Raw genomic sequence first — 14,263 nt, forward strand, 5'->3', positions numbered from 1 at the left:
CGTGTGCGCCTCCAGAAGATTTTGTCTTCAGCATTTTATTAATTCCCGTCACACACATGAAACAGTGCCTTCTGAAATCATGCAGAACAGAGATCTGCATCAACTAATTTAATATCAAGGTCTTAAACATTATTGAAAAATATGCAAATAAAGAAGTCAAATACTGGTTCAATAAATAATCGACACACTTCCATAGTCTCAGTTGTCTCAGATATTTATGGGAGACGGCCGAGTGTATCATCTGTTACAGTGAAGACAACGATTAACTTCAATAGGAAGTTTTGATGTCATAATTCCATGATCATGATATGTCTTCTTTTGTTTTGGTTATTATCGCCTTTTGGAAAATCTTCAAAACAAAGAACTTTAAAAAGAAGCCATAAAGAATGTATGTATCATAAATATGTTGTTTAGTTTTGTTAAGAACCAAAATAATTACAGGATGTGGTGGAGAATCACATTTTGACATTTGTGAATTTATTATTATAATTGTTTTATTTATTATATTGGGTCCAAAGAAGCAGATTGTAAGATTTATCTTAAAGGGTCAGTGTGTAGAATTTGGCGGCATCTAGTGGTGAGGTTGCAGATTGCAACTAATTGAAACTTCTACCGTGTGCCAAGGCAAAAACACGAATGGACCTATCGACAGCCAGTGTTTGGTTCGTCCGTTCTGGGCTACTGTAGAAACATGACGGTGCAACATGGTGGACTGCGTTATTTTTGTTCCAACAAATCCCACCCTACTATGCTGTGATTGGCTAATGTTCTTCTCATTTTGCTCACGAGAGAAGTTTCCTTCAGAGCTTTCAGCCAGAAATATTCTATTTAAACCCAAACCGTGATCTTTTCCTAAACCTAACCAAGTAGGTACGTGCCTTAACCTAAAGAGATTTCTGGCTGAGGCAAACTTCTCCCATGTGCGCTCAATTTCTGTAACCAATTAAGCATGAAAGAGGAGAGGAATTAGCATGCTAGCTAACTAGCCAGCTGCTAAATTAAACAACCCAAGGCTTCACCCACACACTTTTGTCACAGCGTAGGAAAGCACATTGTTGTCGCCAGTTGAGTGACAACTTTATTCGGCTTACTTTCTGTAACCACTGTAACATGAAAGCATGGTGGAATTAGCATGCTAGCTAACTAGCTAGCTGCTGAATTCATCAACTTAATGCTTCATCCACCCACTCTTGTCAAAGCGTAGGAAAGCACATTGCTATTGTCAGATGAGTGACAACTTTATTCGGCTCATTTTCTGTAACCAGTGATGCATTACAGCATGGCGGAACTAGTAAGCTAGCTAGCTAACTAGCCACATCGCTAATTTCACATGCGTCACGTTTCATCCAAACACTCTTGTCTAAGCCAATTGCTATTGCCAGATAATCTGCCAATCAGCACATAAGCACTAGCCAGTACTAGCCAATCACAGCACAGAAGTACTAGCCAGTACTAGCCAATCATATCACAGAAGCACTAGCCAGTACTAGCCAATCACAGCACAGAAGTACTAGCCAGTACTAGCCAATCATATCACAGAAGCACTAGCCAGTACTAGCCAATCACAGCACAGAAGTACTAGCCAGTACTAGCCAATCATATCACAGAAGCACTAGCCAGTACTAGCCAATCACAGCACAGAAGTACTAGCCAGTACTAGCCAATCATAGCACAGAAGTACTAGCCAGTACTAGCCAATCACAGCACAGAAGCACTAGCGGGACTAGGCGTAAAAAAGCTCATTCTTAGCTAACAAAAACATGCTTCTTTTTTTTTTGGTGATAATACATTTAAGAAAACAAATGTTTTAATAATAGATTCCGTTTATGCTAATAGATTCCAATAATCGCTACACACTGCCCCTTTAAATATTACCTGCTGACTTTAAATTGAATGTTCTTAATAGTTTTCTAGTGGTCACTTTAAGTAAGACATGTGGCCGCGGTGTTTTCTTTCTTGCTTGTGACCCCTGAAAATGAAACGGCGTCTACTTGCGACCCTTTTTGTGTCTACCAGTTGTGACCACTTATAACCCTTCTTACAGTTTATGCAAATATATTTTACGGCCTTAACAGGTGAATCTGGTCAATCATCTCACGACCCTCAGATTCATTTTACAATCCCTTGATTGTAAGATAACACATAACTGTAGTACACCATCGTTAGACACCAAAACTATTCAATAAAAGAGTTATCGTCTTTAAATGAAATACAGTAAGAGAATGAATGAAACAGCAGTTACAGTTCTACTTGCAGCCAAAAAAACTACTTTGCCTTGTACAGAGAATGATTGTTTTGTATTTTATGTCTTGTGTATTAATGTTGGTCATGTACATGAGGTCAAGGGAGATTTATAAGCTTTTGAACACGACTGTAAAGGTGTGACTCCATATGTTTTATGTATAAAAGCTTTTATCATGGAGACTTGTCATGTTTGTTCTTTCTCCCATAAGTATGCACTCTACATTATACATACGTTCTAAAATATTGTGTAAATATTAAAGTAAATCTCCCCCAGATGATCCTCGATGTGATGAAATAATGACGACGTTGAGGCGAGTTTAAAGGTGCTATATATACGTGACTGGGAGCATTTTTATTGACTCTCAACAGCTGAGCCGGCGACTCGCCAGCTAACAGAGCTAACAGCGCTAACGGTGTTTACATGACGACGCTGTCAGTCTGGACGGCGTCATCAGCTCAGGTGGACATTACTCCGCTGTATAATAGTACTTAGATAATAGTTGCTGCTATATTAATGCACTGAATCCTGTATATTGCACCTTTAACCTCCACGCTTTTGAAAGCATTGTGTTTTATGTCTGCATTTGCATGAGGGCCATCACGAGAACGATAGAAGGCACAACCTGATGTTCTCTGCAATTAGGTGGAAAGAAATCCAACAAAGTGCAGCCCTAAATCCCCTTTTCTCTCATTTAGGTGATACGTGATATAAGAAGCATATTGCACAATGAGGTGTACTGAAACAGAAACTAACTTCCCCACGTAATTGATGAAATATCAAAGATTAATCGCCACACATGAAACAGACATAAGGATTGCACACTCAAAAACTGTCTAATATATGAATCTTGCAATAAATCAGGTATTTATAAGTAATGTTCAGTTTCTGCTCAAACTGTTTAAGGTGTTTACAAAACTTTATGATCATTTTGGAAGCTGTTGTTGCAGTTTAATAGTGCTGCGTTATAATGAGAGGTGTTTTTAATATTCATAAGGGTACATCTGCCATTCTTAAAATTAATAAACCAACACCAGTTTTACTGATATTACACAATTAAAAACACATGATTTTTGAAAATTTAAAAATATCGTATTGTATCAAAACATCCCAATAACAGTATTAATGATATTCTCTGGCTCGCACACAAAACTAAACATTTGTCCTTAACATTTATATCAATGCGAGTAGAATAACGCACCTCATTCATGTACTTTTGTCTAATATTATTTATGGACACATTTAACTAAAAAGGAGGATGTTTATTATTTGTCTTTATTTCCAGTTTTCTAATTCTACCTCGAAATAAAAAGGAAGTTTAAACTTTTCTGTGCTTATCTGGTGTTTGTATTTCCATTGGCTGTGGGAGTGAAACCATCTCACTGTGTGTGTGTGTGTGTGTGTGTGTGTGTGTGTGTGTGTACTCTACCCGGCTTGTATTGTTTGTTTTTAGCTTTGGCCTATACTCGCCCCTCACATTCCGCGCTGTCACATCTGCCGGAAGCAAGATGGCTCACTCCTTAGCTACTTCCATCATCAGCTCTGGAAAAAAACATGTTTGATTCTTTTTTAACCACAGTTGCCAGATTTACTAGCCCAGCGTGGCAATTAACTTGCAATTAACAATAGGGCAATCCCTATTGTTTAGCACTGATATGGTCCCAGAGTATTGGAGTTAGAAGTTTTCACCGAGCTCTGGCTACCTTTTGAGCATCTAACGTGCAATGTGTTAGTTTGGAGGGAATCTCACTTAAACACTTCCTCTCCCTATTTTAAGTTGTACTTTTGTTAAAAAATTAAAATAAAGCAGAAAATACGAATTCCCCACTGTTACTCTTCTCACACCTTCTTCTTCTTTGCACAGTTGTATAACTGCTGTAAAACAAGATGCAAAATGACTTTTCAAACAGTGTATATTGCTCTGGAGCTCACATTTTTAACACCATAAACATAAAAACCACATCAGCGCGTTCGGCAGAGTCTTATCTTTCTCACGGTATCCATATTTTGGCACTCAGACTCTTGCTTTTTGTTAAAAGGAGGCAGGAGTTTTGTTCAAAATCACTGTTTACTGTAACGTTTTTTAATCAGTCTGCCTCTAACACCAGGTGCGTCCTCAACATGGCAACCAGTTACACACGCACACACGCAGGCTCTCTCTCTACACACACACACATGACTTGGAGGCATTGTTAGACCTCCTGTCTGTCTGACTCTCTCTGTCTCTCTATCTCTCTCTGTCTGCCTCGCTCTCTCGCTCTCATTTTATTTATATTGTGTATATCATTTTTCGATGTATCAGAGCATCTGGAGCACAACACGTTTCTTTTGGGATGAATAAAGTTGTTGAATATTTGACGCCTCAAATATTAAATCCTGCAAAAATGTATGTAAAAAAAATCAAGTGAGATGATAATTTGTGCTCATATATGATATCATACATGATATAAAATATTATCCTTCAGGATATGATAATTCTAAAAAGCTAAATACTGGACTCAGCTTTTACCACTCTAACCTGTACAAGAGCTTTAACTGGAGCTAAATGCTAACATGCTAGCTCTAGCATGTTAACAAGCATTTGACCAACTAATGGATGTTGAGACATGCTGGTATTTATTATGTCGTTTTTCGACATGTTAACAGTTACATTACGTTACTGTGTATGGTGACATAGTATTTTAGCAAGATAAGGGTTCTTACGTTAGCATGCCATGCTAGCATTAATCTAAAAGTACAGTAAAGATCGCAGGGATTCTGTCACTTGTTCGAGAGGAATACTGACGTTTTGGGTGGTAAAACCTGAGTGTAGCAATCCAAATGTTGACGATTCATCTCCTGTGGAGCAAGAAAGTCAGGAACAATTTTAAAAAGATGTTACGATGAACTTTTAGTATGCTAGAAGTGCTAGCATGCTAAAAAGGTCTCGATGGTAAACCACAATTCCCTAGAACTTACTAAAACTCTCGCAAAACTCTCAAAAGAGTATCGTAAATTGTGGGGTAACATCTAAGTCTGCTAAAAACATTAAGATTAATTTTGCTAGTTGCCATTTATTACTGAATAAAACTCAAACAGTCCAATGTGTGTTGAGAGCGAGTGGAGCTAAACACACCAATCCAAGCTGAATGCTAACGTGCTAACAGCAGCATTTTACTAACTAATGGATATTCACATGGTGATATAATAGCGTGCAACATTCAGTGTTTTGCCATGTTAACATGCCTCCACTGTGTATGATTACAGAATACTTTAGCGAGTTAGAATTCTAACATGCCATGTTAGCATTCATCTCAAAGTACAGGAAAGATCACAGGGATATTGTCAGGAAACCTGTTTGTAGCGATCATGAAAAAATGCAGGGATCGATAAAAACGGGTCATGAGGTTTTACTCTGAACCAAATGAGTGGCACCCCTTGGGCCAAGATGCTAGTATGCTAAAACACTAATTTCTCATTTCAGAGATTCATAAAACATGTTCAAAACCCCAAAATAAAACAGGCTAACGTTTGTTTTTTACGCTCTTTAATACCGTAACCCTTACTCATAAGAGGTTTTGAAGCTCAGCTGGACTGCAGGGAAACATGTTGCTGACTCTCAATGTGGAGCGTAAAGCTGGAGTCGTGGCCGGCGGCTTCGTTGGTGGGGCGTGTGTCTGTATCGAAGCTGTTTGTCCTGTAATAGCGTCTCCTCAAACTGTGGAAGACCTCAGCGAGAAACACCCGGCCGTTCACCTCGTACGCGCTGATGTCCGTCTGCTCCGGAGGCAGGCGGCCGCTGGCGATCAGCTCCCTGAAGACCTGAAGAGGGAGAGTTCAGAGTTTAAAATATGAGTTTGACAGTGAAGTGACGGGACGTGTGGAACATGCTACCTGACAGACGGGCTCCTCCAGGTGGTTCCCCCAGATGTAAACATGGTCCAGAGTTGTGTTGACCTTCAAAGCATGAGCCAAAGACAGCAGACCCTCCGTCCTGATGTTGTTACTGCGGACAGACAGCCTGACAGACACAAACTGTGTTTATTTATCTAAGTAATAATTAAGTCACCTAAAATTTATTTTAAAAACGGTATATTTTGCCCTCTTCAGACCACAAAGATCCTTAACATAGGTGTAACTGAACTTTCTCCATCTTCTAATCTTTAAAACCCTTAAATTTTTCTAAAAATGTTTAAATAAAATACGTTTTATAAACTGCATACGTTCTAAAAGTCCTAAAATGTATGAATTACTGGAAACCTTCAAATCCTCAGGCCTCTAGAAAACCTTAAAGTAGAACAAACTGGATGATTAAACCTCTTCAGACCTCGCTAAAGGTTGCTAAAACCCTTAAAATAATATTTTTTTAAAAAAGTCCTAAAAACTCCTCAGGCTGCTAAAAATCCTTAAAGTAAAACAAACTATATAAAAATAAACTATAGATACCTTAACCTCTTCATACCTCTAAAATACTTAAAATAAGAAAAATGTAAAATACTCAATCTTTCGTCTCCTCAGACCATTAAAAGACCTTAAATTAAGTAAAAATACTTGATACTTTTACCTCCTAAGACCTTTAAAAAAACTTAAATTTAGAAAATAAATGGAACTCACTCCTCTTCAGGTCGCTAAAAACCCTTAGACTAAGTGAAATACTTAATACCTTCTCCTCTTCGGACCTTTAAAACCCTTTAAAATGAGTAAAAACTGGATGTTCTGGACTCACTCTCTCAGGACGCAGCCCGGCCAGGCGACGGCCTCGCTCAGGTACGCGGCGCCTTCATCTTCAATCCCATTGGACGACAGATCTACGACCTCAAGGGTCCGGTTCTTCTTCAGCAGGTCGGCTAGATGACGCACGCCGTCGCGAGTTACGCGGTTACTGCGCACACAAAAACACAAAGACACGATCGGGAGGACAAGAGCAGAGACTCGCCTCCATTAATCCAGAAGAGCAGGAGGAACAGCTTTGATGTGGAGGATGTTTGTGTCTCTTACCAGCGGAGGTCCAGGTAGCGCAGGCTGCCGTTGAGCCTTAGGCCTCTGGTCAGCCTCTCCATCCCCGTGTCGGTCATCCCCATCTTCCCCAGGTGGAGCTCCACCAGGCTGCTGTTCACCGCCAGCATCTCAGCGACGTGCACAGCCCACTCCTCCTGAGAGACTATCTATTATCTGCTCATGTACACCTGGAAACAATAACCGACTCTTTGTGTTCGTGATCTTCGACGTGTTGTTCGTACCTGGTGGCTGAAGAGCAGCGGCCGGCTGACATCGACAGAGCGAAGAGTCTTGTTGCTTTTCAAGACGATGGAGAACGCTATCACGCTCTGAGTGTCCTGTAAGAGAAGGATGACTTTCTCTTGTGGTTACTCATTGTACCAAAAGTACCAGCGTCAGGGACAGTATACTATTTATATATATGTATATATATATGTGTGTGTGTGTGTTTTTACCAGGTCACAGTCGGCCAGCTCCAGCTCCCTCAGGGTGCTGTTCACCTGCAGCATGCTGGCCAGTTGCATGGCTCCTCTGTTCTCTATCTTATTGTTGGACAGTCTGAGAGAGAGCAAGGTGCTGTTACACTACAGAGAGAGAGAGAGAAAAAGAAAGAGAGAGAGAACGAGGGAGGGGGGAGAGAGAGATTCAAAATGGCCGCCTTCCTGTAGGCTTTTGGCATTAAGGCCTTCGCGGCCTGTTGTTGTTTGGTCTTTTCTTTGTGATTTGTTGACAATATGTAAAAGCACAAACCTGCAGGCTCTTGGCGAGAACTTCAGCTCCGTCTCCCCGGATGTCGTTGAACATCAAGTCCAGAGAGCGCAGAGATGAGCTGTCCTGCTGCTCGGTGGAAACAGAAAGATAAACATGAATTATGAAATAAAGATATAGAATCTAATCAATAACATCCTCCATTTCCTGCTCACCTGTAGGAGGTCAACCAGGTGTCCAACCCCTTCATCTGTTATGTTGTTGTACCTGACATCAAGACCTGTTGGTACAAACAAAACTACTTTTAGATTGTTTAAAATAATAATAATTAAAAGTGTCCTGCTTAGTTCAGGTGTTCACCTAAACTCGACCGCTCACCTGTCACGCTCACCTGTCCAACTTGTGTGGTTTCTCAAACATTTTGAGAGAGCAAGAACGTCTCCGTCATCAAGTCGCTGGATGTCTCTCAGACGGTTGTTTCCTCTCAGTTCTATTGTGACACTACTGCCAGAGAGAGCGAGAGAGAGAGAGCGAGAGCGAGAGAGAGAATACACATTACTGCCAAATAAACAACACTTAAATTGACTTGATGATCAGACATCAATGCTGCCTTCAGGTGCACCGCATAAGATCTGAACCCTGTTTTCCCCCCCTAAATGAATATAAATAATAGTAAAATTAAAATAAAAAGAGGCATTTAATCTATGTTTTTGGTAGCCTATTAATCAAAGCATATAAGTAATAGTAATAACATTGTATTTATAAACTGTGACGTTGTCATAGATAGTCTCAGTATTAACCAGCAGCACCTGAAGGCAACAGTTTATCTCCGAAGTGTTATTTTATCAGTTCCCCTTCAGCTAAAGAATGTCAACTTTTAGTCATTTATTTTACATTTAACCACATACTCCGTTCCCGTCGTCTTCTCTAAAACGTGTAAGACGTGTGGATTTATTTCTATCTCATGTTCTGCGCACACAGCGGCGTAAAACTCCGACATGTTTTCTCTATACATTGTCCAGCCTGCAAGTGGAGTTTGAGTTTCTATGGCAACAAGGGTAGATGGCGTCTCGCGAAGGACAAACGAGAAAATAACGACAAAAAAAAACAATCTTCACAACTTTAAATTCACGTTGAGATAATTATTATAACACGAAATGTCTTCTTAATCTCGTAATACATGAATACAGCCCGAAATAGAAGCCATGATCTTAAACAGTTAAACAGACGTCTATGGATTAAAATGTGGATTCATTCAAAGTTAATTACTTATTTTTGTTCCCAATTCTGTTTTTTGCGATCGTAATCACAGCTCACTCCCGTCCGTTGACTGGACGTGGCGGTGTTCATCTTGAACCGACCCAAGCTCTCTTTGCTTTGAACGTCGAAGTCTCGCGAGAGCCACTGATGTCACGGGATAATGGCTGAAGATCGCGGATTTTAGAAGGTACTTTTTTCCTGCTTTTATTTACTTTGTGCTGGATTAAATAATAAGTACATTAGCACGTGCGATGTATTATAATCAACGATGATGTTTTGGCACGACCCGTCGTGTGAAATAAGCCGAATTCTGACATTTTGTGTCGACATTTTGTGTCGCCGGTTACAAACCGTCGAACCTTCGAAATAAGAGCACAATGTTTTTTGTCCGCGCTTTTCGCCACTACCAAAAAAACACAGTTAGCTTCGTACATTTCACCCACGCTGGTTTAACGGTGAACCGCTATAATCGCCCCTCACGTGGCTGGCATAGTACACGAAGTATTCACCTACCTACGTGTATCGACAGACCACCATTACGAGTCAGTTTAAGCTATCTACGACACCGCTGTTAGCACTAGCATTAGCATTGAGGCCTGCTCAGGAAGCAGGCGGGAGCTTTTATTTTCCAAAACTACTTCTTTTCCATCTCAGCTGTCAAAGCTGCTGATTCTAGAGACTTATATCGTCGATTAGAGTGTTTATATACACGATGAATGTATTGTTTTTAATGCTTTAATTGTGCTCCATTGATTGTCTTCTTACACGTATTGATGCTCTTGGTTTTTTCATTGTTAGTTAATTTAAACTTTGCACTACTGTTTAGTTAGTTAATATTATTCTATTTCATTGTATAGATATTGTGCATTTTTTACATTTAATATTTTTTACTCTGATTGCTTTACCTGTATCATCATGCTGCTGTAGCGAACAATTTCCCCTTGCAGGATTAATAAAGTATCTATCTATCTATCTATCTATCTATCTGTTCATCTATCTATCTATATATCTATCTGTCTCTCTATCTATCTGTTCATCTATCTATCTATCTGTCTATCTATCTATCTATCTGTCTCTCTATCTATCTGTTCATCTATCTATCTATTCATCTATATATCTGTCTCTCTATCTATCTATCTGTTCATCTATATATCTATCTGTCTCTCTATCTATCTATCTGTTCATCTATCTATCTATCTGTCTGTTCATCTATCTATCTATTCATCTATATATCTGTCTCTCTATCTATCTATCTATCTGTTCATCTATCTATTCATCTATCTATCTGTCTCTCTATCCATCTCTCTATTTATTCATAACTATCTCCAACAGAGAAAGCTACACATTTAGGAGTAACAGAAAGAGGAGGCGGTGAAGCAGACACACTACTGAGAGTAAGTTGGTACTTTTATTATATTAATGTTTATAATTTAAATGATGTGCTTTGAGGTCATATTTGATTTTAATTTAATTGAGATATTCTGTTTGTGTTGTTCCTATTAAACCGTATTCAATTTGAATTGTCGGACCTTAAATGTATCTTTTCATGTTAGTTTATTTAAAGGCCTGAATAAGTATTAAATACTCTTTAATAAAGTACTTCAAAACTACAAAAAGTCAGTATTTCTCCTATTCTCATGCCTGATATAATGTATTCTTCTTTACCATAGATATAAGATATACTTTATTTATGGGAAATATTGCTGCAATCAACTTGAATCAGTACATAGCAAATGAGGCAGTACAGTAGTACACCAAAGACACAAAATACATATATATGTAAAGTATTGCACATGCAAAAAGATATGAATACAAAGACATGAAAGTGAGGAGATAAATCATGAAAAGCCCTATAATATACAACACTAAATGCAACAGTGCCCCTTTGCTTACTATCTACATAAGAACGGATCAAACCTGTCTTCTTGTTCTCGTCGTGTTGTGGACGTGAGGAGGAAAGAAAAGCTTGAAGCGGATGTGAGACGGGTCCTTCTTAATCCTGTCTGTCTGACTGTAGAGCTCATTGTTGTCCAAAAATAACGTAAAAACAACAAGCAGTGAGCCACACGGTTACTTCCTGTTTTATAATCTTTGCTAAGTACAATGGCCGGCTGTTTATGGAATTATTGAGCCTTTTTAATATATTATAGAGAAAGATGATTAAACTTTATATGTGTGAGCTGTGTTTAAAGGTTTATCTAAAGGTTAGGACCGACTAACATTTTAGATTTTGGCTTTTATTGACATTAAGAAAAATTAATAATAGTAACTTTGAAGATGTATTTAAAAATACATTACATCACATTTGTCACGTTAACACTTGTTAATTGTTTTGATTTTCATCCTCAGTTAGATAAAATGTACCCTTTTGGTGTCAGAAATGTCTCTAAAGTTCTCAAATGTAATTAAGCGACTATTGCAGACCACCATGATAGTTTTATAGAACGACGCTCTTTGTTGTGTGAGAGACATTCGTTTGTGTTGTCAGTGCAGCAGACGTTCACTGTTTGCTTTAAGTGCACAAGTGTTCAAACAGACTTATTAAAACCATCTCATAAATCAAACCGTGAACATCTTGTAGCAGCAATAATTAAAGAGATTGTGTTTTCCTTTTGTAGTTCATGAGGCTTATTTCTCCTGAAATTAAACTCTTCTCAGTTGGTTGTATCCTCTTGCAGCGCCCCCCAGAGGACGACACCTCAACAAGAGGAGGAATCTAATCACAGAGGCGTAAATGTGTCTCTTCTATCGTTTGTCAGCAGCAGAAATGACTCAGGTCACCAATCACGGGAAGCTGCTGCTGCAGCGCTTACATCAGCAGCGGGAGATGGACTTCCTGTGCGATATAACCATCATGGTGCGAGACGTGGAGTTCAGAGCCCACCGCAACATCCTGGCTGCGTTCAGCAAGTACTTCTCCACCCAGGCGGAAAAGGGCCAGGAGGTCACCACGCTGGACCCCGAGAAGGTCAGCCGCTACGCTCTGGAGAAGCTGTTGGAGTTCATCTACACCGGACAGATGAACCTCAGCAGGTAAAAAACGGCTTCAGCTCGGGTGTTTTTAGATTCAACGATTCGTCAAGTAGCTCGAAAGACTAAAATGTTTGTTTTTTCAGCACCAGACAAGCAGCTGTGCGTCGAGCTGCCGTGTTCCTGGGAATATCGGAGGCCACAAAGTATCTGGTGGAGACCCCCCACTGGGCCGAGCTCAGTGAAACGTCCCAGTCGGAGATGGATAAAGAAGCCGGTCTCTCTCCTCCCAGTCCGGCCTCTCCCGGCAGCCCTTCCTCACCGGTCCCCCTGTCCATCGTCTCCGTCGCGGGGGAGAGTCAGGAGGAGGGGGCGGCGGCGGCGGCTGCGGCCGGTGGGGGAGAGCAAGGCGAGGAGGCCGGCTTTGTGGATGTGGAAGAGGGAGAGAAGAGCGACGACGAGTACACCCCCGTCACGCCGAAGAGCGCTGGAAGAGGAACGGGAAGGAAGAGAGGCAGGCCGAAGAGATTTAGCGGCGAGAAGGTAGAGCCGAGCAGCTCGGTCGACGGCACACCCAAAACCCAGGGCTACAGGGGGAGGGGGAGGGGGAGAGGCCGAGGGAGAGGGAGAGGGAGGGGGAGGGGGAGAGGGAGAGGTGGTATTAAAACAGAGGATCTGTTTTTGGAGGATTCTGACGGGAGCGTGAAGGATTTCGGGGATTTCTCCGAAGACTGGAGCCCCTCTCGGGAGGACGACGACGACGACTTCCTGGCAAAGAAGCCCCGGCTGAGCGGCGGGAGGGGGCGTGGCCGTGGGAGGGGGCGGGGCAGAGGGCGGGGCAGGAGGAAGATGGCGGAGGAGGAGGAGGAGGGAGAGGAAGGGGAGAGCGGCGGGGCGGGGTCGGACGACGACATGTTGGGAATGATGATGGGGGAGGACGACGAGGATGACGAGGACTTGGACATCGGGGAACGCGATCTGTCGGAGATGGACGAGCTGTCGCTGTCGTGCACCGAGTGCAACAAGCTGTTCAAAGACGTGAGCAGCCTGCGGCGACACGAGAAGATCCACAAGGGCCTGAAGCCCTTCGTCTGCATCTTCTGCTCCAAAAACTTCCGGCAAGCCACCCAGCTGAAGACTCACCTGCGCATCCACACAGGTGAGCTGAGCGACGACCAATAAACCGCCTGCACGGGGATTTCGAGTTTTGTTTTTTCTGCCATTTTGGGTACGGTCGTCCTGAAGAAGTAAACTAGGGATTCTGTGTGCTTATGATCATTTTATTTATCAATTATATTTATATTCAACTTTTATTTCCAGACACACGAGTCCATATACAACAAAAACTAAATACGATACAATACGAGGACCAAGACAATAAATTCTCATAACTTCAAGCTCTTTGAATGTTTTGTTTTGGCCGACCAAAGAACCCCAAAATATTCAGTTTAAAGCACAGAGTAGAAGCAAATCCTCCCGTTTGAGAAGCAAACAATTGATCATAATTGTCTGGTTTTCTGTCAGCCAAATACAGATTATCCTTCAGTGTATTTTAGTGGAGGAATCCTGAAATACAGATCAGCTCTGCTCTGCTAGCATTAGAAGAAATAATCACGTATTTAAGAAATATAATATTAGGCTTATTGAGCTGTAGGGAAAACGAGCAGCGGCGCTTCTACGTCACACAGTGAAGAGATTTATTCAAATCGTCCTCTATTAACTACAGTTAACTGATGATAAGATGCATCAGGGTGTATGATTCGTTTGTAGTAATTAATGAGAGCAGCATGAGCACACCCCTAAAGTAGAGGACCAGTAATATCAAATACCAGAGACATCGAGTTGACGTCAACGAGTGTTTTCTGTGTTTTCTGACTTTGTGTCTCCGGCGTTTTGTTGCAGGCGAGAAGCCGTTCAACTGCTCCGAGTGCGACAAGTGTTTCGCTCAGAAGTGTCAGCTGGTCGCTCACCGCCGCATGCACCACGGAGAGGAGAAGCCGTACACCTGCGAGCGCTGCGGCTTCAAGTTCGCTACCTCATCCAACTACAAGATACACATCAGGTACACGCAAAATACACCTCAGGTACACGCAAAATACACCTCAG

General features: G+C 41.2%; 2 protein-coding genes across 3 annotated transcripts in view; one reads left to right on the forward strand and one right to left on the reverse strand.

The window, feature by feature from the left end:
* Window positions 1-5,386: 5,386 nt before the first annotated feature.
* On the reverse strand, window positions 5,387-9,724 carry lrrc34 (leucine rich repeat containing 34). Its single transcript, XM_076080850.1, has 11 exons — window positions 9,705-9,724; window positions 9,197-9,214; window positions 8,319-8,428; window positions 8,143-8,207; window positions 7,970-8,056; window positions 7,675-7,803; window positions 7,462-7,557; window positions 7,220-7,374; window positions 6,948-7,103; window positions 6,116-6,242; window positions 5,387-6,043 (listed from the first exon to the last, which is right to left on the reverse strand). The coding sequence occupies exons 1-11, from the start codon at window positions 9,722-9,724 to the stop codon at window positions 5,807-5,809; spliced, it is 1,200 nt and encodes a 399-aa protein (XP_075936965.1). The 3' UTR covers window positions 5,387-5,806.
* Window positions 9,291-14,263, forward strand: part of mynn (myoneurin) — a 10,983-nt gene continuing 6,010 nt past the window's right edge. The window contains exons 1-5 of one of the 2 annotated variants that reach the window (XM_076080466.1): window positions 9,291-9,374; window positions 10,520-10,581; window positions 11,947-12,220; window positions 12,304-13,316; window positions 14,060-14,219. In XM_076080466.1, coding sequence (XP_075936581.1) covers window positions 11,955-12,220; window positions 12,304-13,316; window positions 14,060-14,219 — 1,439 coding nt within the window. In that variant the 5' untranslated portion in view covers window positions 9,291-9,374; window positions 10,520-10,581; window positions 11,947-11,954. The remainder of the gene's footprint in view (window positions 9,375-10,519; window positions 10,582-11,946; window positions 12,221-12,303; window positions 13,317-14,059; window positions 14,220-14,263) is intronic. The other variant, XM_076080467.1, reaches the window with a different exon arrangement.

This window comes from Anarhichas minor, unplaced genomic scaffold, assembly GCF_050575085.1.
Source record: "Anarhichas minor isolate MPS153535 unplaced genomic scaffold, ASM5057508v1 ptg000074l, whole genome shotgun sequence".
Classification (NCBI taxonomy): Eukaryota; Metazoa; Chordata; class Actinopteri; order Perciformes; family Anarhichadidae; genus Anarhichas; species Anarhichas minor.

Coding starts and splice junctions, on each gene's coding strand:
- lrrc34 (XM_076080850.1), bottom strand. CDS start 9,724: ATGGTGGTCTGTCGATACAC. Junction 8,208..8,318: donor AAACCACACAAGTTGGACAG/GTGAGCGTGACA, acceptor TTGTACCAACAG/GTCTTGATGTCAGGTACAAC. Junction 7,104..7,219: donor CGCTACCTGGACCTCCGCTG/GTAAGAGACACA, acceptor TTGTGTGCGCAG/TAACCGCGTAACTCGCGACG.